Genomic DNA, 16,686 nt, shown 5'->3' with positions numbered 1-16,686 from the left:
GAGACCCTTTATAACTGTTCCGGCAAAAGAATGAGGATCCTGTACAGGTGACTCCGATGCTCCTCACTCTTAAAGGCTAGCCCTTGTTTGTTGCGGTGGCAGGATACAAGTCCAAACTTTTGGCAATATACTTGCAATGTTAGTCTATGAGATTTCCGAATAATGCTCTCTTTAGCAATGGACTATGGAGTTACCTGGAATTTGGGCTTGTATCCTGCTGCCCTATATAAGGGTATATAAAACCTTTTCTAAGGCTGCTTCTATGCAGTGGAATTTTTGCTGCAGGTTTGAAGTCAAAACTAGGTGTGGATGATATTGAATTAGATAATATAAAGAACAGATGCTACAACTACACCTTTTTTTAATCCACTTCTTTTGTGGAATGGATTCAAAGAAAAAAAAGAGTAGAAGTAGCATCTGTTCTTTAAATGATCTAATTCATTATGATCCACATCTGGTTTGGGCTTCAAACTTATAGCAAAAACTGCAACTAAACTTCACTGTGTAAGAGCAGCCTAAAATTTGACCTACCCTTTTTAAATGTGTTCCAATATGACTGAATCATTGCAATGATTAATATGGCACTCACGCTAAATTATGTTATTTTAGCTTCTTCTTAAAGGACTGGGAACTGTGAGGTTAGTGGAAGAACGCTCTCTTACTGGAACCTGGGATGTGGCCAAACTGGAGAGATGGAAGTGGAAGTCCACACAAAGGAAAGACCATAGTAAGTGGAGAAATATAACTAGTTAGAATGATATATGTTTGATAGCAAAACAAGATCCTATCTATACAGAGTTTATAGACTCTAAGGATGTTAGCTGTAGGTTGTTATGCACACCTCCACCCATTCACTCCTCCTTTTGAAGCCCCCTCTTTCCTTAGATCAAAGAGTAGAGCATTATAAAACCTCTGCACCACATTAATGCAAATAACTATTGTTGTCTAAATTTGTACAAAATAGAAGGTTGCAGCAGCACTCTTGGTCATCCAAAAATGGAGGCTCTTAGCGCACTTTTTGATCAAAATGTGTCCCCCATCCACCAGTCACAAAGATTGTGACTGCGTTAAGTCAATTTCTTGAACTTTTACTTTTTATGCGCTTGACTCAAAAGAGTGCTCTGCTGTGCTTTTAAGTCCCATATAAAAAGAAAGTACACTGTCCCATATAAGAAAGTACACTGTTGGGAAATGGACCCACACAAAAAGAGTATACGTTTAAAAATTGACCAAACAAGGGCCCTAGTTACTATCTTAAGTTATTTATTTATTTCCAGAAAAGACCATGGTATGATAAACATATTGATGGACATTTATCAATGGGTTTAGTCAGGTTTTCTTTACTATAATTGTCGCAAAATTGTCGCAACTGCGACTACGCGATTTTTCGTGCGACATTTTGACTGGAAAGCGAGAAAAGCAAGTTTTCCAAAAATTAACTATGTAGTAATAATTTTAAAATGGACTACGGGTAGTCAGGTATTTATTAACTGCGACAGTCGCAACTGCGCAAAAAAAGTCGCAACAGCGTTAAAAATTGACTAAACATGGAGCAGAAAAAGCTACTACCAAAGTAAAAAACTAAAAATTGCTTACGTGAAAGAAAATTATCAACAGGCTGAAACCAGTTGATAAATAAGTCACACATAAGCAAAACAAAAGTAAAGAAAAAATTACTAAAAAAAAAGAATACATAAGCAAACATTGATAAATGTCCCTCATTGTAACCCAAGGCCATTGTAATCTTAGGGACCAATGTCATGTTTTATGCAGCCCCCAGCCATCTATTATAAGGGGGGTTGTTGTTAAAGGGAATGTGTGATCTATTATTACCTATTATTTAAATAAAGTTTTTTGTTTTTTTTTTCTTGTAAGAACAATGCCCATTCTCTAATATATAACACACTAAACCTGTACTCCACTCCAGTGCTCCTGAGGTGCCTCTGGTGTCCTGCTCCGGTCCCTGAAGCTGATAAGCATATATCCCCACTGTCTTCTACTTTAGCCATACAGTTGGAGAGGCTGGCCAACTCTAGCAGGGACACGACCTGTTCGTCAATCCTGCAGGTCAGGGCGGGGAGGAGGCATGCTGCTGCAACTCGGCCAGCCCTTCCAATAGTTCGGTCGAAATACAAAGTAGCCGCGGATATAAGTTAACAAGCTGTAGGCTAAGGAAACAAAGATACCCTCTGATCTCACTATGCCATAACTAATGGTGCCTGCACCTCTGTCCCTTGCACTGAGGTGACAATTGCACTGTAATGAGTGATATACTCCTTCAACAAAAGGGCCGTAACTTGGATAGATTTTTTGCCTTTTAAGTGTCTATTCACACATACAGTATTCTGTGCAGATTTGACGCTCCGATTTGATGCGCAGGATTTTCCGCTGCAGATTTCAATGTAGACTGAACACAGCTTCATCTGCGCAGAATCGCATCAAATCTGCGCAGAATACTGCACGTGTGAATAGACCCTAAAACAGGAACACAGGAGAGAGAAGTATCATAGGATACACAATAGTCCCCCATCTTCTTTTTCATCTGAGCAAAATTGCGCAGATTTCTGAAGTCAACCCGTCTAGATGGAAATAAGAGTGTTACCATCCACTGTCCTCAAGCTGGGAACTTGAAAGTGGTGGGAATCTGTCGAATACTTTGGACAGGTGCAGAACTTTTTAGCAGCCATGCCATGGGAATCAGATGCAGAATAATACACTAAAGGTAAAGCCTGCTACGTAGAAATGGAAGCAGAACTTTATTAGTTTTTTCCTGCATCTTGACATCACAACTACGTCTGTTCTGCTCTTCTTTACCCTGTCCTTGTCCCTGAGAAGTCGGCATTATGTGCTTTTACCGTTTCAAGTTACAGTTACACCTGACACGGGATAATGAATTCCTCCTGTTATAATCTCTGCTGTTAATGTGACATCTTTGTATCTCGTATTGTTAACCACAGTTTATGCTGTAATTAGATCACTCTTATTATAGATACATTGGGGGGTATTTATCAAAGGATTTATGTGGGGTTTTTTTTAACATAACTTTGGCGCAATGCTTTGGCGCAGTGTCTTTTTGCGCCAAAGTTTGGCGCATCTTCTCCACTGTCATTTTTAGAACTTTCTCAAAATCACACGGTCCTGTGTGTGATTTTAACTTTAGTCAGTAATTCATCATTTGCGCCAATCGATCTTTGGCGCAATTTTGGTGCAAATCCCCGCCAAAAAATTTTGCACATGGAAAACACACTTAGCAATGTCAGAAAATGTAAAGGCGTCAAAATACATTAAAACTATATTTTTTTTTTGTGAAAGCAGCGACGCCTCCAGGGCTGCTCAATACTATCCTGCGACATAGTTGTCTCTGAGGAACCTTCACCCTCCGTTGAGCCGGCATTGGACATGGCCACACAGGTTCAGGAAAGGTAAAGCACTAAAGATGTGGTCTCCAACCTGCGGACCTCCAGATGTTGCAAAACTACAACTCCCAGCATGCCCGGACAGCCAACGGCTGTCCGGGCATGCTGGGAATTGTAGTTTTGCAACATCTGGAGGTCCGCAGGTTGAAGACTACTGCACTAAAGTAACAAAACAAAAAACAAAAACTACCCAAGTTGAAAATATAATCCATTTCACATGGTGGCTATAAACCCCACAAAAGAAAATAACTCTCGTCGCTTACTGATATACTGCAGGAGGGACTCCAAAATGGCTGCTCTACAGTGTAAAATACGCGTCCTCTGTGGTGGTAAGTTCTGTGTAAAAGGCGCTGTGAACGGCTGATTTCAACATTTGAGCCAAAACTACTAACAACTCGCACCAAATGATAAATTTGGTGCATGTCCCCACGAAAACCAAAGTGAAAAAAAAAAAAGGGTAAAAAGAAACTGTCAACAGGCAAAATTGATAAATCCCCCCCCCCCCCCATTGTATATACATGTAAAAAAAAAAACACATTAGACAATGGACTTGGGGATTTCTAACCTCATGTTAATAGGACTAGGTATGTATAGGTCCTCTGGAGGCAAACAAGAGTGTTCTCATTCGGTGACAGAAAACAATTTTCTTGAAAATGATAAGATAGTTGTAGAGGCTTTCCTTTTTATTGTAATTAAAGGGGTGTTCCAAACATTTACCCTATCCAAAAATGAGGGCATAAGTGTCTTATAGCAGAGGGTCCAACCACTCGGACCTCCCGCAAGCTGAAGAACAGGGAACAGTCGAAATTATGCAGGTGCATGCGCATCGGTGCTCCAGTCATTGTCTAGGGAGCTGCTGGAGATAACTGGGCTGTGCATAGGGGATAAGTGCTGTAGACTGGAATACCCCTATAAGATGTATTAATGTATGTTGTAAATGTTTGCTGCGACAGCAGCACAGGAACAAGTAAGGTAAGAAGAAGTTCCTTTTTTTTCTATTTTTTTATTTTATTTTACTTAACCCATCCATATCTAGCTTATAAAAAGAATTTAAATTGGTAGCCTGGAACTTAAAAACTTAACCTCTATCCTCCTGCCCGGCTCTCCCATAGAGATGCATATAGGGGGCATGTGGACCCTCTGTGCATGGGGAGAGCCGGGACCCCTCCCCCTTGATCAGACGTTTATCCCCGATTCTGTGCATAGGGAAGGAGTTAAGTACCCTAGATCCCCTTTTACTAATATTATGTATGGGAATATATTTTTTTTTTCAGAATTGGATTCAGCAGCAGTTACATAGTTACATAGTTAGTATGGTTAAAAAAAGACATACGTCCATCAAGTTCAACCAGGGAATTGAAGGGAAGGGTGTAAGGGGATAAGGGGAAGGGATGTAGTTTTCTAATTCTGCATAAGCATTAATGTTATTTTGTTCCAGGAATGTATCTAACCCTGTTTTAAAGCTATTAATTGTTCCTGCTGTGACCAGTTCCTGAGGTAGACCGTTCCATAAATTCACAGTTCTTATGGTAAAGAAGGCGTGTCGCCCCTTTAGACTAAACCTTTCCTTCTCTAGACGGAGGGAGTGCCCCCTCATCCTTTGGGGGGTTTAACCTGGAACAGTTTTTCTCCATATTTTTTGTATGGGCCATTTATATACTTATATACGTTTATCATATCCCCCCTTAAACGTCTCTTCTCAAGACTAAACAATTGTAACTCCTTTAATCGCTCCTCATAGCTAAGATGTTCCATGCCCCATATTAGTTTAGTCGCTTGTCTATGCACCCTTTCCAACTCCGCAGTGTCCCTTTTATGTACAGGCGACCAAAACTGAACAGCATATTCCAGGTGAGGCCGTACCAATGCTTTATAAAGGGGGAGTATTATGTCCCTGTCCCTTAAGTCCATGCCTCTTTTGATACATGACAATATCCTGCTGGCTTTGGAAGCAGCAGCCTGACATTGCATGCTATTCTGTAGTCTGTGATCTACAAGTACACCCAGATCCTTCTCTACCAGTGACTCTGACAGTTTAATCCCCCCTAAGACATACGATGCATGCAGGTTATTAGTACCCAGATGCATAACTTTACATTTATCCACATTGAACCTCATTTGCCAAGTGGATGCCCAGACACTTAGTCTATCCAAGTCATCTTGTAACTTATGCACATCCTCTATAGACTGTACCGTGCTACAAAGCTTAGTGTCATCTGCAAAGATAGAAACAGAGCTGTTAATACCATCCTCTATATCATTGATAAATAAATTAAACAACAGCGGGCCCAGTACTGAACCTTGGGGTACACCACTAATAACCAGGGACCAATCAGAGTACGAATCATTGACCACCACTCTCTGGGTACGATCCATGAGCCAGTGTTCAATCCAGTTACAAACTAAAGTTTCCAAACCCAAAGACCTTAACTTACCTGTCAGACGTCTATGAGGGACAGTATCAAACGCTTTAGCAAAATCAAGAAACACTATATCCACAGCCATTCCTCTGTCAAGGCTTCTACTCACCTCTTCATAAAAGCAAATTAGATTGGTTTGACAACTTCTATCCTTAGTAAACCCATGCTGGCTATCACTTATAATACAATTATCCCCTATGTATTCCTGTATGTAATCCCTTATAAGTCCTTCAAACAATTTACCCACAATGCACGTTAAACTTACTGGTCTATAGTTTCCTGGCGAAGACCTAGAGCCCTTCTTGAAGATTGGCACCACATTCGCCTTGCGCCAGTCCCTTGGCACAATACCAGACACCAGAGAATCTCTAAATATCATGAACAGGGGTACAGATATTACTGAACTTACCTCTCTAAGAACTCTTGGGTGTAGTCCATCTGGTCCTGGAGATTTGCTTACATTTACTTTACTTAACTTACCTTGTACCATCTCTACATTAAGCCAGTTCAGTACATTACATGATGTGTTACCAGCACTGACCTGTCCAATGTCAGCTCCTCCTTCTTCCCTAGTCTATACAGAACTAAAGAACCCATTCAGTAGGTCCGCCTTCTCTTGATCGCCCGTGACAACCTCCCCATTATCATTATTAACCCCTTAAGGACGCAGGACGTAAATGTACGTCCTGGTGAGGTGGTACTTAACGCACCAGGACGTACATTTACATTCTGTGCATAACCGCGGGCATCGGAGCGATGCCCGTGTCATGCGCGGCTGATCCCGGCTGCTGATCGCAGCCAGGGACCCGCCGGCAATGGCCGATGCCCACGACCTCGCGGGCGTCCGCCATTAACCCCTCAGGTGCCGGGATCAATACAGATCCCGGCATCTGCGGCAGTGCGCGATTTGAATGAATGATCGGATCGCCCGCAGCGCTGCTACGGGGATCCGATCATTTATAACGCCACACGGAGGTCCCCTCTCCTTCCTCCGTCCGGCTCCCGGCGTCTCCTGCTCTGGTCTGTGATCGAGCAGACCAGAGCAGAAGATGACCGATAACACTGATCTGTTCTCTGTCCTATACATAGAACAGATCAGTATTAGCAATCATGGTATTGCTATGAATAGTCCCCTATGGGTCCCCAAGTGTAAAAAAAAATGTAAAAGTAAAAGTAAAAAAAAAGTGAAAAATCCCCTCCCCCAATAAAAAAGTAAAACGTCCGTTTTTTCCTGTTTTACCCCCAAAAAGCGTAAATAAAATGTTAATGATCCCGTACGGTGAACGGCGTGAACGAAAAAAAAATTCCAAAATTCCTACTTTTTTAATACATTTTATTAAAAAAAATTTATAAAAAAATATATTAAGTTTTTTATATGCAAATGTGGAATCAAAAAATAGTACAGATCATGGCGCAAAAAATTAGCCCCCATACCGCCGCTTATACGGAAAAATAAAAAAGTTAGAGGTCATCAAAATAAAGGGATTATAAACGTACTAATTTGGTTAAAAAGTTTGTGATTTTTTTTAAGCGCAACAATAATATAAAAGTATGTAATAATGGGTACCATTTTAATCCTATTGACCCTCAGAATAAAGAACACACGTCATTTTTACCATAAATTGTACAGCGTGAAAACTAAACCTTCCAAAATTAGCAAAATTGCGTTTTTCGTTTTAATTTCCCCACAAAAAGTGTTTTTTGGTTGCGCCATACATTTTATGATATAATGAGTGATGTCATTACAAAGGACAACTGGTCGCGCAAAAAACAAGCCCTCATACTAGTTTGTGGATGAAAATATAAAAGAGTTATGATTTTTAGAAGGCGAGGAGGAAAAAATTAAAACGTAAAAATTAAATTGTCTGAGTCCTAAAGGCCAAAATGGGCTGAGTCCTTAAGGGGTTAAGGGGTCCTACATGCTCTGTCCTTGTTTTTTTTTGTATTTATATATCTAAAAAAATATTTAGGATTAGTTTTGCTTTCTTTGGCCACCTGTCTCTCATTTAGAATTTTTGCAGTTTTTATTACATTTTTACAGATTTTATTAAGCTCCTTGTACTGTTTAAATGTTATCGCTGACCCATCAGATTTGTATTTTTTGAAGGCTATTTTTTTGTTGTTTATTGCTTTTTTAACATCATGTGTCAGCCATGTAGGATTTAGTTTTAATCATTTATATTTGTTCCCCTTTGGTATATATTTAGCTGTATAGTTATTTAGAGTTGATTTAAAGATGTCCCATTTACCTTCTGTATCAGTATTTGAGAACACCTCCCCCCAGTCTATGTCCTGTAGTGCAGCCCTCAGCCCAGGGAAATTTGCCTTTTTAAAGTTATATGTTTTTGCCTTCCCCGTCTGTCTTTGTTTTCTACATTTTAAGTCAAAAGTAACTATATTGTGGTCGCTATTACCAAGGTTTTCCCGCACAGTTACATTACCAACCAGCTCTGCGTTGTTGGAAATGATCAGATCCAACAAGGCATCACTTCTTGTTGGGTCCTCCACAAACTGGCCCATAAAATTATCCTGCAATAAATTTAGGAATTGTCGCCCCTTTGTAGTTTTAGCCAACCCCGGACCCCAATCTATATCTGGATAGTTAAAATCTCCCATTATTACCACTGTACCTGCCCGGGCGGCCCTCTCTATTTGTTTATACAGCCGACCTTCTATCTCTTCAGTGATATTAGGGGGTCTGTAGATTACACCAAATATTATTTTTTCAATATTTCCCTCCTTTTGTAATTCTACCCACAGTGATTCCACATCCTCAGAATCATCACACACTATGGCATCGTTCACACTGACTTTCATACCACTTCTTACATACAGACAGACTCCACCACCTTTTCTGTTCATTCTATCCTTGCGAAACAATGTAAACCCCTGCAGATTAACAGCCCAGTCATGTGAGGAGTCCAGCCATGTCTCAGTGACCCCAACTATATCAATATGTTCCTCCAGTATCAAGGCCTCAAGCTCCCCCATTTTATTTGCTAGGCTTCTGGCATTTGTGAACATACACTTTACATTTCCATTAAGTTTTACACATATAGTCTCACTAATGGGATTTTCAGAGTTATTGGGGTTAATGTTATTTTTTGAGTTATAAGGGCTAATTGTACTATTTAAGTTATTGGGGCTAATGGGATTTTTTGAGTTATTGGGTCTAACGTTATTATTTAAGTTATTGGGGCTAATGGGATTTTTTGCGTTATTGGGTCTAACGTTATTATTTAAGTTATTGGGGCTTATTGTAGTTATTGAGTTATTGGGGCTAATGGAATTTTTTGAATTATTGGGATTACAATTTTTCGGGCTACATTTATTTTTACGGCTGGTTTGTAACCCATGGATCTCCTTATCCACTGCTCTTAACCTCCCCCCACAGGACTCCTCTCCAGCCACCAGTTGAGTTTAAGTTCTAACAATTTGACAGAAGTCATCTCCGTATTTATTATATTATTAGTGGAGAAGAGAATGCTTTTTATTTAATATATGTATGCAACATAAGAATACTTTATATATAAATATATATTTTTTTTTTTAGATGAGAGAATACCTATAAAGAACATGAAGGACTTTACTGTTACTGTTGCACCAAAGGAAATAAGAACACTATTTGTATATTTTCAGTAACCAGTAGTTCCTGTACTAGGCAGAAAATGTTGAATTATATGTTTTATTTTTGTAACCACAAAACAGAGAAGGTGAATCGGTATCTGGCAGTCTTCACTGATCGGCAGAAGCGGCCATTGGTGTCTTAGTAGAAATGAAGCTTTTCTGTGGCCTCGATTATTTGTGCTTATTTTTAATAATATGTTAATAATATGTTGCACAAACTCTGACTTTAAGACTATCAAACTTTTGGAACTGTTTGCACTTTAACCTCTTATGCCAAAACTTGAGTGACCAATAAGATGTATTCTATTGTGGAAAAAAATGCAGTTAAATGTATATTATGTCAATTAGTTGTTAATACAAATACTTTTTTTTTTTTTTTTTTTACAATAAAATGTTTACTTCTAGAAATAAAAATTGTTTCTTATGTATTAATTATAATGTAAAAGCTGGTGGAGACATGACACCACACAAGAACCAGACAGGATTTTGGAATACATATGGCATTAAAGAAAAAAAATAGGTACAGTAAATAGATAGATAGATAGATAGATAGATGGATAACTATTTGTTCACCTGTTCCTCATATCTTACAATTTTCAGTTCTAGAGGATGGAGTCTTTTATTAAAGCTTACCCCAATTTAAAGGCATGTCATATTACAGTACATTACATTACAGTTGCCAAAGTTTATTATTTTTTTTTAATTTCCTACACATACACCCAGCAATTTTGATATTAATTGAAAATCAAAATGATCCACTTACTCTTTTGTTTAATAAACATTTGTTTAAAAAGGTCTAAAGTGCAAGAAAAAAGTTTTTTTTTTATTTAATTTTTTATTTTTTTTGTAAACGAGGTGACCGTGATAGACTGGGAGATCTGCAATGACAATTCTTCTTGCACTTTAGTGAACCATAGTGCCAGCTTTACATCTACTTATAAAGAAAAAATGTTCCCAATATTGTAAGGTGAGAATTCACTATATACATTTTTGCAAAATACTAGGGGAGTTCATAAGTTACATGTTGTAAATACAGATAAAAAAGGTTCAAATATGCATGATCATAATCGTATGAAGAAGGACCACCTCAGATTATATATCAATATCAACAGTAGGAAGGCTATAAAACCAAGAAAACACACTCGATAAAATAGGAAGGAGAGAGAAAGCAAAGCATGGATTAAAGACAGTGGGTTAAAGTGTGTAGTTAAAGGGGTACTCCGCTGCTCAGCTTTTGGAACAAACTATTCTGAACGCTGGAGCGGGGAGCTCGTGACGTCATAGCCCCGCCCCCTCGTGTCACACTCTGTCCCCTCCTTCCCATAGACTTGCATTGAGGGAGCGGAGCATGATGTCATGAGGGGGCGGGACTATGACGACATGAGCTCCCAGCACTGGCTCCAGCATTCAGAACAGTTGGTTCCAAACACTGAGCAGCGGAGTACCCCTTTTAAAGCCTTTCCAAATGGATAAGATTGATCCCAGAAGCATAGATAAAAGAGTAACCTTGGGGGAGTCCAATACAAAAATCTACTAAAAAAGAGGATAATAGTGTCCCAAAGAACATGTATGATGGGACTAGCTTACCAAATGTGAAGCATACAGACATGATGGCAGGAGCATCTCTAGCATAGCGAAAAGCAAAAAAAGGAAGACCTGTGTTATTGGGTCAGTTCTGCACCATTTGGTGAGCGTTTTTATTTACCCAATTTACTTGAGCATAAATAGAGTTTTTTTACCATCTTATCCTGTCCTGCAGTCAATGGTCTCAATGTATTCACATACCTGCATTTTACAGTGTGAAAGCAGCGGCCAGTGGTTTTCCCCACTATTTTGTATATGTTACTTGTTGGTCTTTAGTATTGACAAGAATTTGTATTGTAAATTGTAATTCATGATAATGAGCCTTGCTTAGTCTTAAGAACTGAGGAAGCTGAAATCTGGGCTATGGCAATCGGAGACCTTGCTCTGGTTCAGCTTTCTCCTTATCTCTCTGTGATTAAAGGGGTACTCCGGCCCTGAGACATCTTATCCCCTATCCAAAAGATAGGGGATAAGATGTCTCACCGCGGGGGATCCGCCGCTGGGGAGCCCTGCAATCTTGTATTCTCCACCCACCTGTTTGAGCTGCACGCCATGGTGCCAGCTCACAAACAGCCGGGTGGCGACCTCGGGGCAGGAGTATCGTGACGTCATGACTCCGCCCCCGTGTGACGTCACCCCCCACCCATAGACTTGCATAGTCGGGGGCGAAGTCATGATGTCACGATACTCCGGCTCCGTGGTCACCACCCGGCTGTTTGTGAGCTGGCACCGCGGCATGCAGCTCAAACAGGTGGGTGGTGAACACAAGATTGCGGGGGTCCCCAGCAGCGGAACCCCCACGGTGAGACATCTTATCCCCTATCCTTTGGATAGGGGATAAGGTGTCTCGGGGCCGGAGTACCCCTTTAAATTAAACTGTGTTTTCCAGATTAGCAAAGCATTTCCTATGGCATTTTATTGGAAGAAAATGTATTTTTATTTTACACTTCCACTTTTTGTCATCATATTAAGTAATTGCAGGCAAAGAGAAAGTACATAAGATCCTCAATGTGAGATGGCGACATACAGTATCCCGCATCAGTTTTTGAGATGCATTGGGGCTAGATCTAGGTAGTTTAAGGAGAGGTATACACATTCATCCCTGATATGTAAGGTTTGCATGGGGGTTCTGAAAGTGACTACACATTTTTGTGGCTTCCTGTGCCAGATACACTGTAACCACAGCTTTACTGTGTTACAAATAAATACCAAGTTCTGCAGCATCTAAATAGACATAACATGATGTCTAGCCTAACAGCAAGCACAACAAAGTTCAACTACAAGAAGCCTAACATCAGCATTCTTCATGAACTCTACGATTTTTTTCCACATGACATGTACCTCTGTATACCTGCAGAGCCGTTAAAATTGGTTAACGGGGTACTCCGGTGGAAAACAATTTTTTTTTTTAAATCAACTGATACCAGAAAGTTAAACAGATTTGTAAATGACTTCTATAAAAAAAAAAAAAAAATCTTTACCCTTCCAGTACTTTTTAGCAGCTGTATGCTACAGAGGAAACTTTTAATTTTAAATGTATTTTTTTTCTTGTCCTCAGTGCTCTCTGCTGACACCTCTGTTCCTATCAGGAAATGTCCAGAGCAGCATATGTTTGCAATGGGGATTTTCTCCTGCTCTGGACAGTTCCTGATACTGGCATCAGGTGTCAGCAGAGAGCACTGTGGACAAGACAAAAAAGAAATTCAAAAAGCAAAGATTTTTCTCTGTAGCATACAGCTGCTAAAAAGTACTGAAAGGGTAAAGATTTTTTAATAGAAGTAATTTACAAATCTGTTTCACTTTCTGGCATAAGTTGATTAAAAAAAAAAAAAAAATGTTTTCCACCGGAGTACTGTTCACTTTATTTATGAGTTTATTAGAAGAGGGTAAAGTCAGCTACTACCTGTCTGACAGAAATTGTAAGGTCAAGGTTCAGCCCAGACAGGTGCAGTAATTAGTCAGATGGGGGGTGGGGGGGATTGTGCTCTGCTTAGAAAGATGCTTAGAAGTTGGTTGGGCAGATATATACTGTATGACTGGGACATTCAGGGATAAAACAGAATGGATAGCGGCAGCTACTTCGTGCAGCACTCACCAAGACATTCAGGGGTAAAACCGGAAGGATAGCGGCCTGACGAAGCACGTGACCTCTCTTGCCGTTATCGTTTCTGTTCGCCTCTGTCCTGCCGTCCATTGATGGGAATCGTCACGTTTTAAGTTTGAACAATTAAGCATTAAAGATCTTATCCCCTAATGTCTCTTGCTATATTCTGTCTATGCATAGCTTTATTTGTGAGTTATGTTAAACATCAGACGGTGGTAAATTTTGAATAACTGTAAGTCTTTACCTGAATAATTCAGTCATCATGTACCGTTATTTATACTCCTTGAACTCGCCTCTTTCTGATTGATTACATTTTTACAATTTTTTATACAATTTTACATGAACCTTTTGTTACTTTTATCATGAGTGTATTATTAAAAAACTGGGTACATAAAAAAAAAAAAGTCTTAAGCTTTATACCTTAAAAGGGGACAAAAAAAAATCTAAAAGCAAGACCTCATATAGCTAGGGTTTTGTGAAATAAAAAATAAAATAAATTGCTATAAATATAAATTTTTTTGTTTTGAGTTAGATTTATCCCCAGAAACATGCTTTGTTCTGTTTAAAAGCATATACATATTAGTCTTCACTATGGTATTTCCTTTATACTATTGCTTGAGTTTATGACAATATAGTTGTTACAAATGCACCTATTAGAAGTGTTAGATCAAAGTTTAGTTTAGATCAGTCAGGGTCTCAGTCCTGAGCTCTCCCCCGATCCTTTCATTGCTGAATCTCCTCAGTGGGAAAGCTGAGCTCCTCTACTTCTCCATGAGGAAACCAGTGCACACTAGAGAATTTGAGGCAGATTCCAGGAGAATTTCCATGTAGATTCTGCTTCAAATGCTGCCTTGAATCAAATCCCCATTGATGTCAATAGAAGGTCCTGATTATTATCTGCTTCCAGAATGGACATGTGGACATGTCAGTGATGCTAAAACATAAAATTCACATAAGAAACGCTAGAATATATCTTAGATCTGTCTTTTTAATTAGAAAATTATGTATAAAGTAAAAAAAATTGGGGAGTATTTTTTTTTTAAACCCCTTTTATGATAAGGCATGGCCACCTGGGCATTTAGGACATAGGCCGTACATATACGTTGTGGTAGTGCAGTAAGCCAATGAAGGAAACTCATGAGCTTGCTTCATAGCAAAGAAGTCCCATCTACACTAAAACAGTACCAATATAAGGTAGGATTTCCCACGTTGTGAAAAATTAAACTTCAAATAGCCCTGTAGATGTAGTCCTATTTTTTTTATATAAGTTTCACCATACATTTTATGGTAAAATAAGTAATGTCATATTACAAACTACGATTGGGCCCGCAAAAAACAAACCCTCAAAATAGGTCTGTTGAAAAATAAGAGTTATGTCTCTTAAATAAAAATTGGCTGCGTCATCAAGACAGACTAACTGTGGCCTTAAAGGGGTACTCTGCCCCTAGACATCTTATCCCCTATCCAAAGGATAGGGGATAAGATGTCTGATCGCAGGGGTCCCGCCGCTGGGGACCCACGAAATCTCTTCTGCAGCACCCACTTGTCATCAGCTACACAGAGCGAAGATTGCTCCGTGTCTGATGACTCACGATACAGGGGCCGGAGTATAGTGATGTCACGGCTCTGCCCCTTGTGACGTTACACCCCGCCGTCTCAATGTAAGCCTATGGGAGGGGGCGTGATGGCCGCAGAGCCCCCTCCTATAGACTTGCATTGATGGGGCGGGGTGTGACCTCACGAGGGGGCGGTAGGGGATAAGGACATAAGATGTCTAGGGGCGGAGTACCCCTTTAAGGGATTAAAGCTGTAAATGTTGTTTTGGCATAGGAAGACATCTGGACAATCACATTTTTAAGGTGTTTGTGGTGTCCGGGTGTTAATTTCGGCATTCAATAGAGGAAATAACTGGCAGGAAACATAGCTTCGTGAAACGTCATATACTTTTTGGTCACACAGGATATCAAAGGACAATTTATTTTTTTATTTTTAAATAGGTATTTCCAAAATGTTGTTGAAGAATGAGTCAGTGCTTCCTGTTATACTGTGGATTCAAAACTATTGAAGGTTGCTACCTTAAGGAAATGAACAACTATTTCTTGAATCCAACAACGAAAAGGCGGTTTCCAGCTCTATTCTTTAGGGTCTCCCAAATTCAGAGGTTTAAAGCTAGCTTTATTATCCAAAGTTACAATCCATAAGGAAACAGCTCTTTATTTCAACAAAAACTGATGGAAAATTGGGAGGGTTTGGAACTTCGACCTAAAACTAAATCAGTCCTAAAAGTACACTAATTGACAAAAAAAAATAATGCACCAAGGAGTAGTTTTTGGAGTCGAATAAAACTCATGTGTGTGAATGTAACAATGATATATGTAAGTGATTTCAATATTAGAGCAAAAGGAGGATCTAGTACCCTGTTGGACCACCTTTAGCCTGGATGCAAGATGAAATATGCTTAGGCATGCATGGAGGCATACAGGTTCCTTATGGCATTATGTGGCACATGTGCCCACAGATAATTCAGCTGGGCCTGTATATCCTTTTCACTTGAGGAACTTTAGGAGCAGCTCTCAATATCGAAGGATCGTCTGTTTGCTCCAACTGCTCCCAACTCCTAATCAGGGGTCAAATTTTAGGAAAAAGTGTGGGAACTCATCCAAGATTTCCACTCAAGGGCTGGTCCTGCAGGACTCCTACTAATGGGAACAGTGTTCCTGCTTTGGGAAAACAAGCGCAGGAACTCCGGGGGAGATTTATGAAAATCAGTGTAAAGAGAGAGTGGTACAGTTGCCAATAGCAACCAATTAGATTGCTTCTTTCATTTTTCACAAGCCTCTTTGAAAATGAAAGAAGCAATCTGATTGGTTGCTATTGGCAGCTCAGCAACTTTTCCTCTGGACAGATTTTGATAAATCTCCCCCTCCGTTCCCATGCGTTCCTGCAGAACTTGAGCCCTGCTCCTAACAGATTGGTCAGAATGGCCTTAATCGCAGGTAGTTATTTATAATGACCGTCCTGCGTCTCTCAGCCCAGTGATGACCAAGAGGTACACTTCCAAAAATTATAGGACATCTGCAGCCTAAATACAATTATCCCCTATTCACAGTATAGGGGATAAGTGTTTGATCGCAAAGGGTCTGAATGCTGGGACCCTCCGCAATCCCCTGCACGGGGCCCCAACAGTGTTCTATGGGAGAGGCATGGATGCAGCGTTCGTGCATCCCTGCCTCCCCCATAAAGCTGTATGGGGTGGGGGCGCACCGTAGATCTCGGTGAGGTCGACGCTATGCGCATTGGTCGCAGCACAGGGCGGCAATTCCGGGGCCCCGTTTGGGAGATTGGGGCGGGTCCCAGCAGTCGGAGCCCCCGCAATCAAACACTTATTTCCTATCCTGTGAATAAGGGATAAGTGTATTCAGGCTGCAGATGTCCTTTAAAGAAATTTACAAGAGGCCAACTATCTCTGCAGCACTACACCAAAGTTATTGGAGGACACTTCTCAATGAAAGGCACTTGGGAGCAAGACCATTAC

General features: G+C 40.1%; 1 protein-coding gene across 1 annotated transcript in view; it reads left to right on the top strand.

Annotated features, from left to right (window-relative positions):
• Positions 1–9,856, top strand: part of MAN2B2 (mannosidase alpha class 2B member 2) — a 57,892-nt gene extending 48,036 nt beyond the window's left edge. Inside the window, exons 18-19 of the mRNA XM_056555101.1 lie at positions 610–727; positions 9,390–9,856. Of these exons, the coding sequence (XP_056411076.1) occupies positions 610–727; positions 9,390–9,478 (207 nt within the window). The 3' untranslated portion in view covers positions 9,479–9,856. The remainder of the gene's footprint in view (positions 1–609; positions 728–9,389) is intronic.
• Positions 9,857–16,686: the final 6,830 nt, after the last annotated feature.

Source organism: Hyla sarda, chromosome 1 (genome assembly GCF_029499605.1).
Source record: "Hyla sarda isolate aHylSar1 chromosome 1, aHylSar1.hap1, whole genome shotgun sequence".
NCBI lineage: Eukaryota > Metazoa > Chordata > Amphibia > Anura > Hylidae > Hyla > Hyla sarda.
This window is presented reverse-complemented; position numbering and strand designations above follow the sequence as displayed.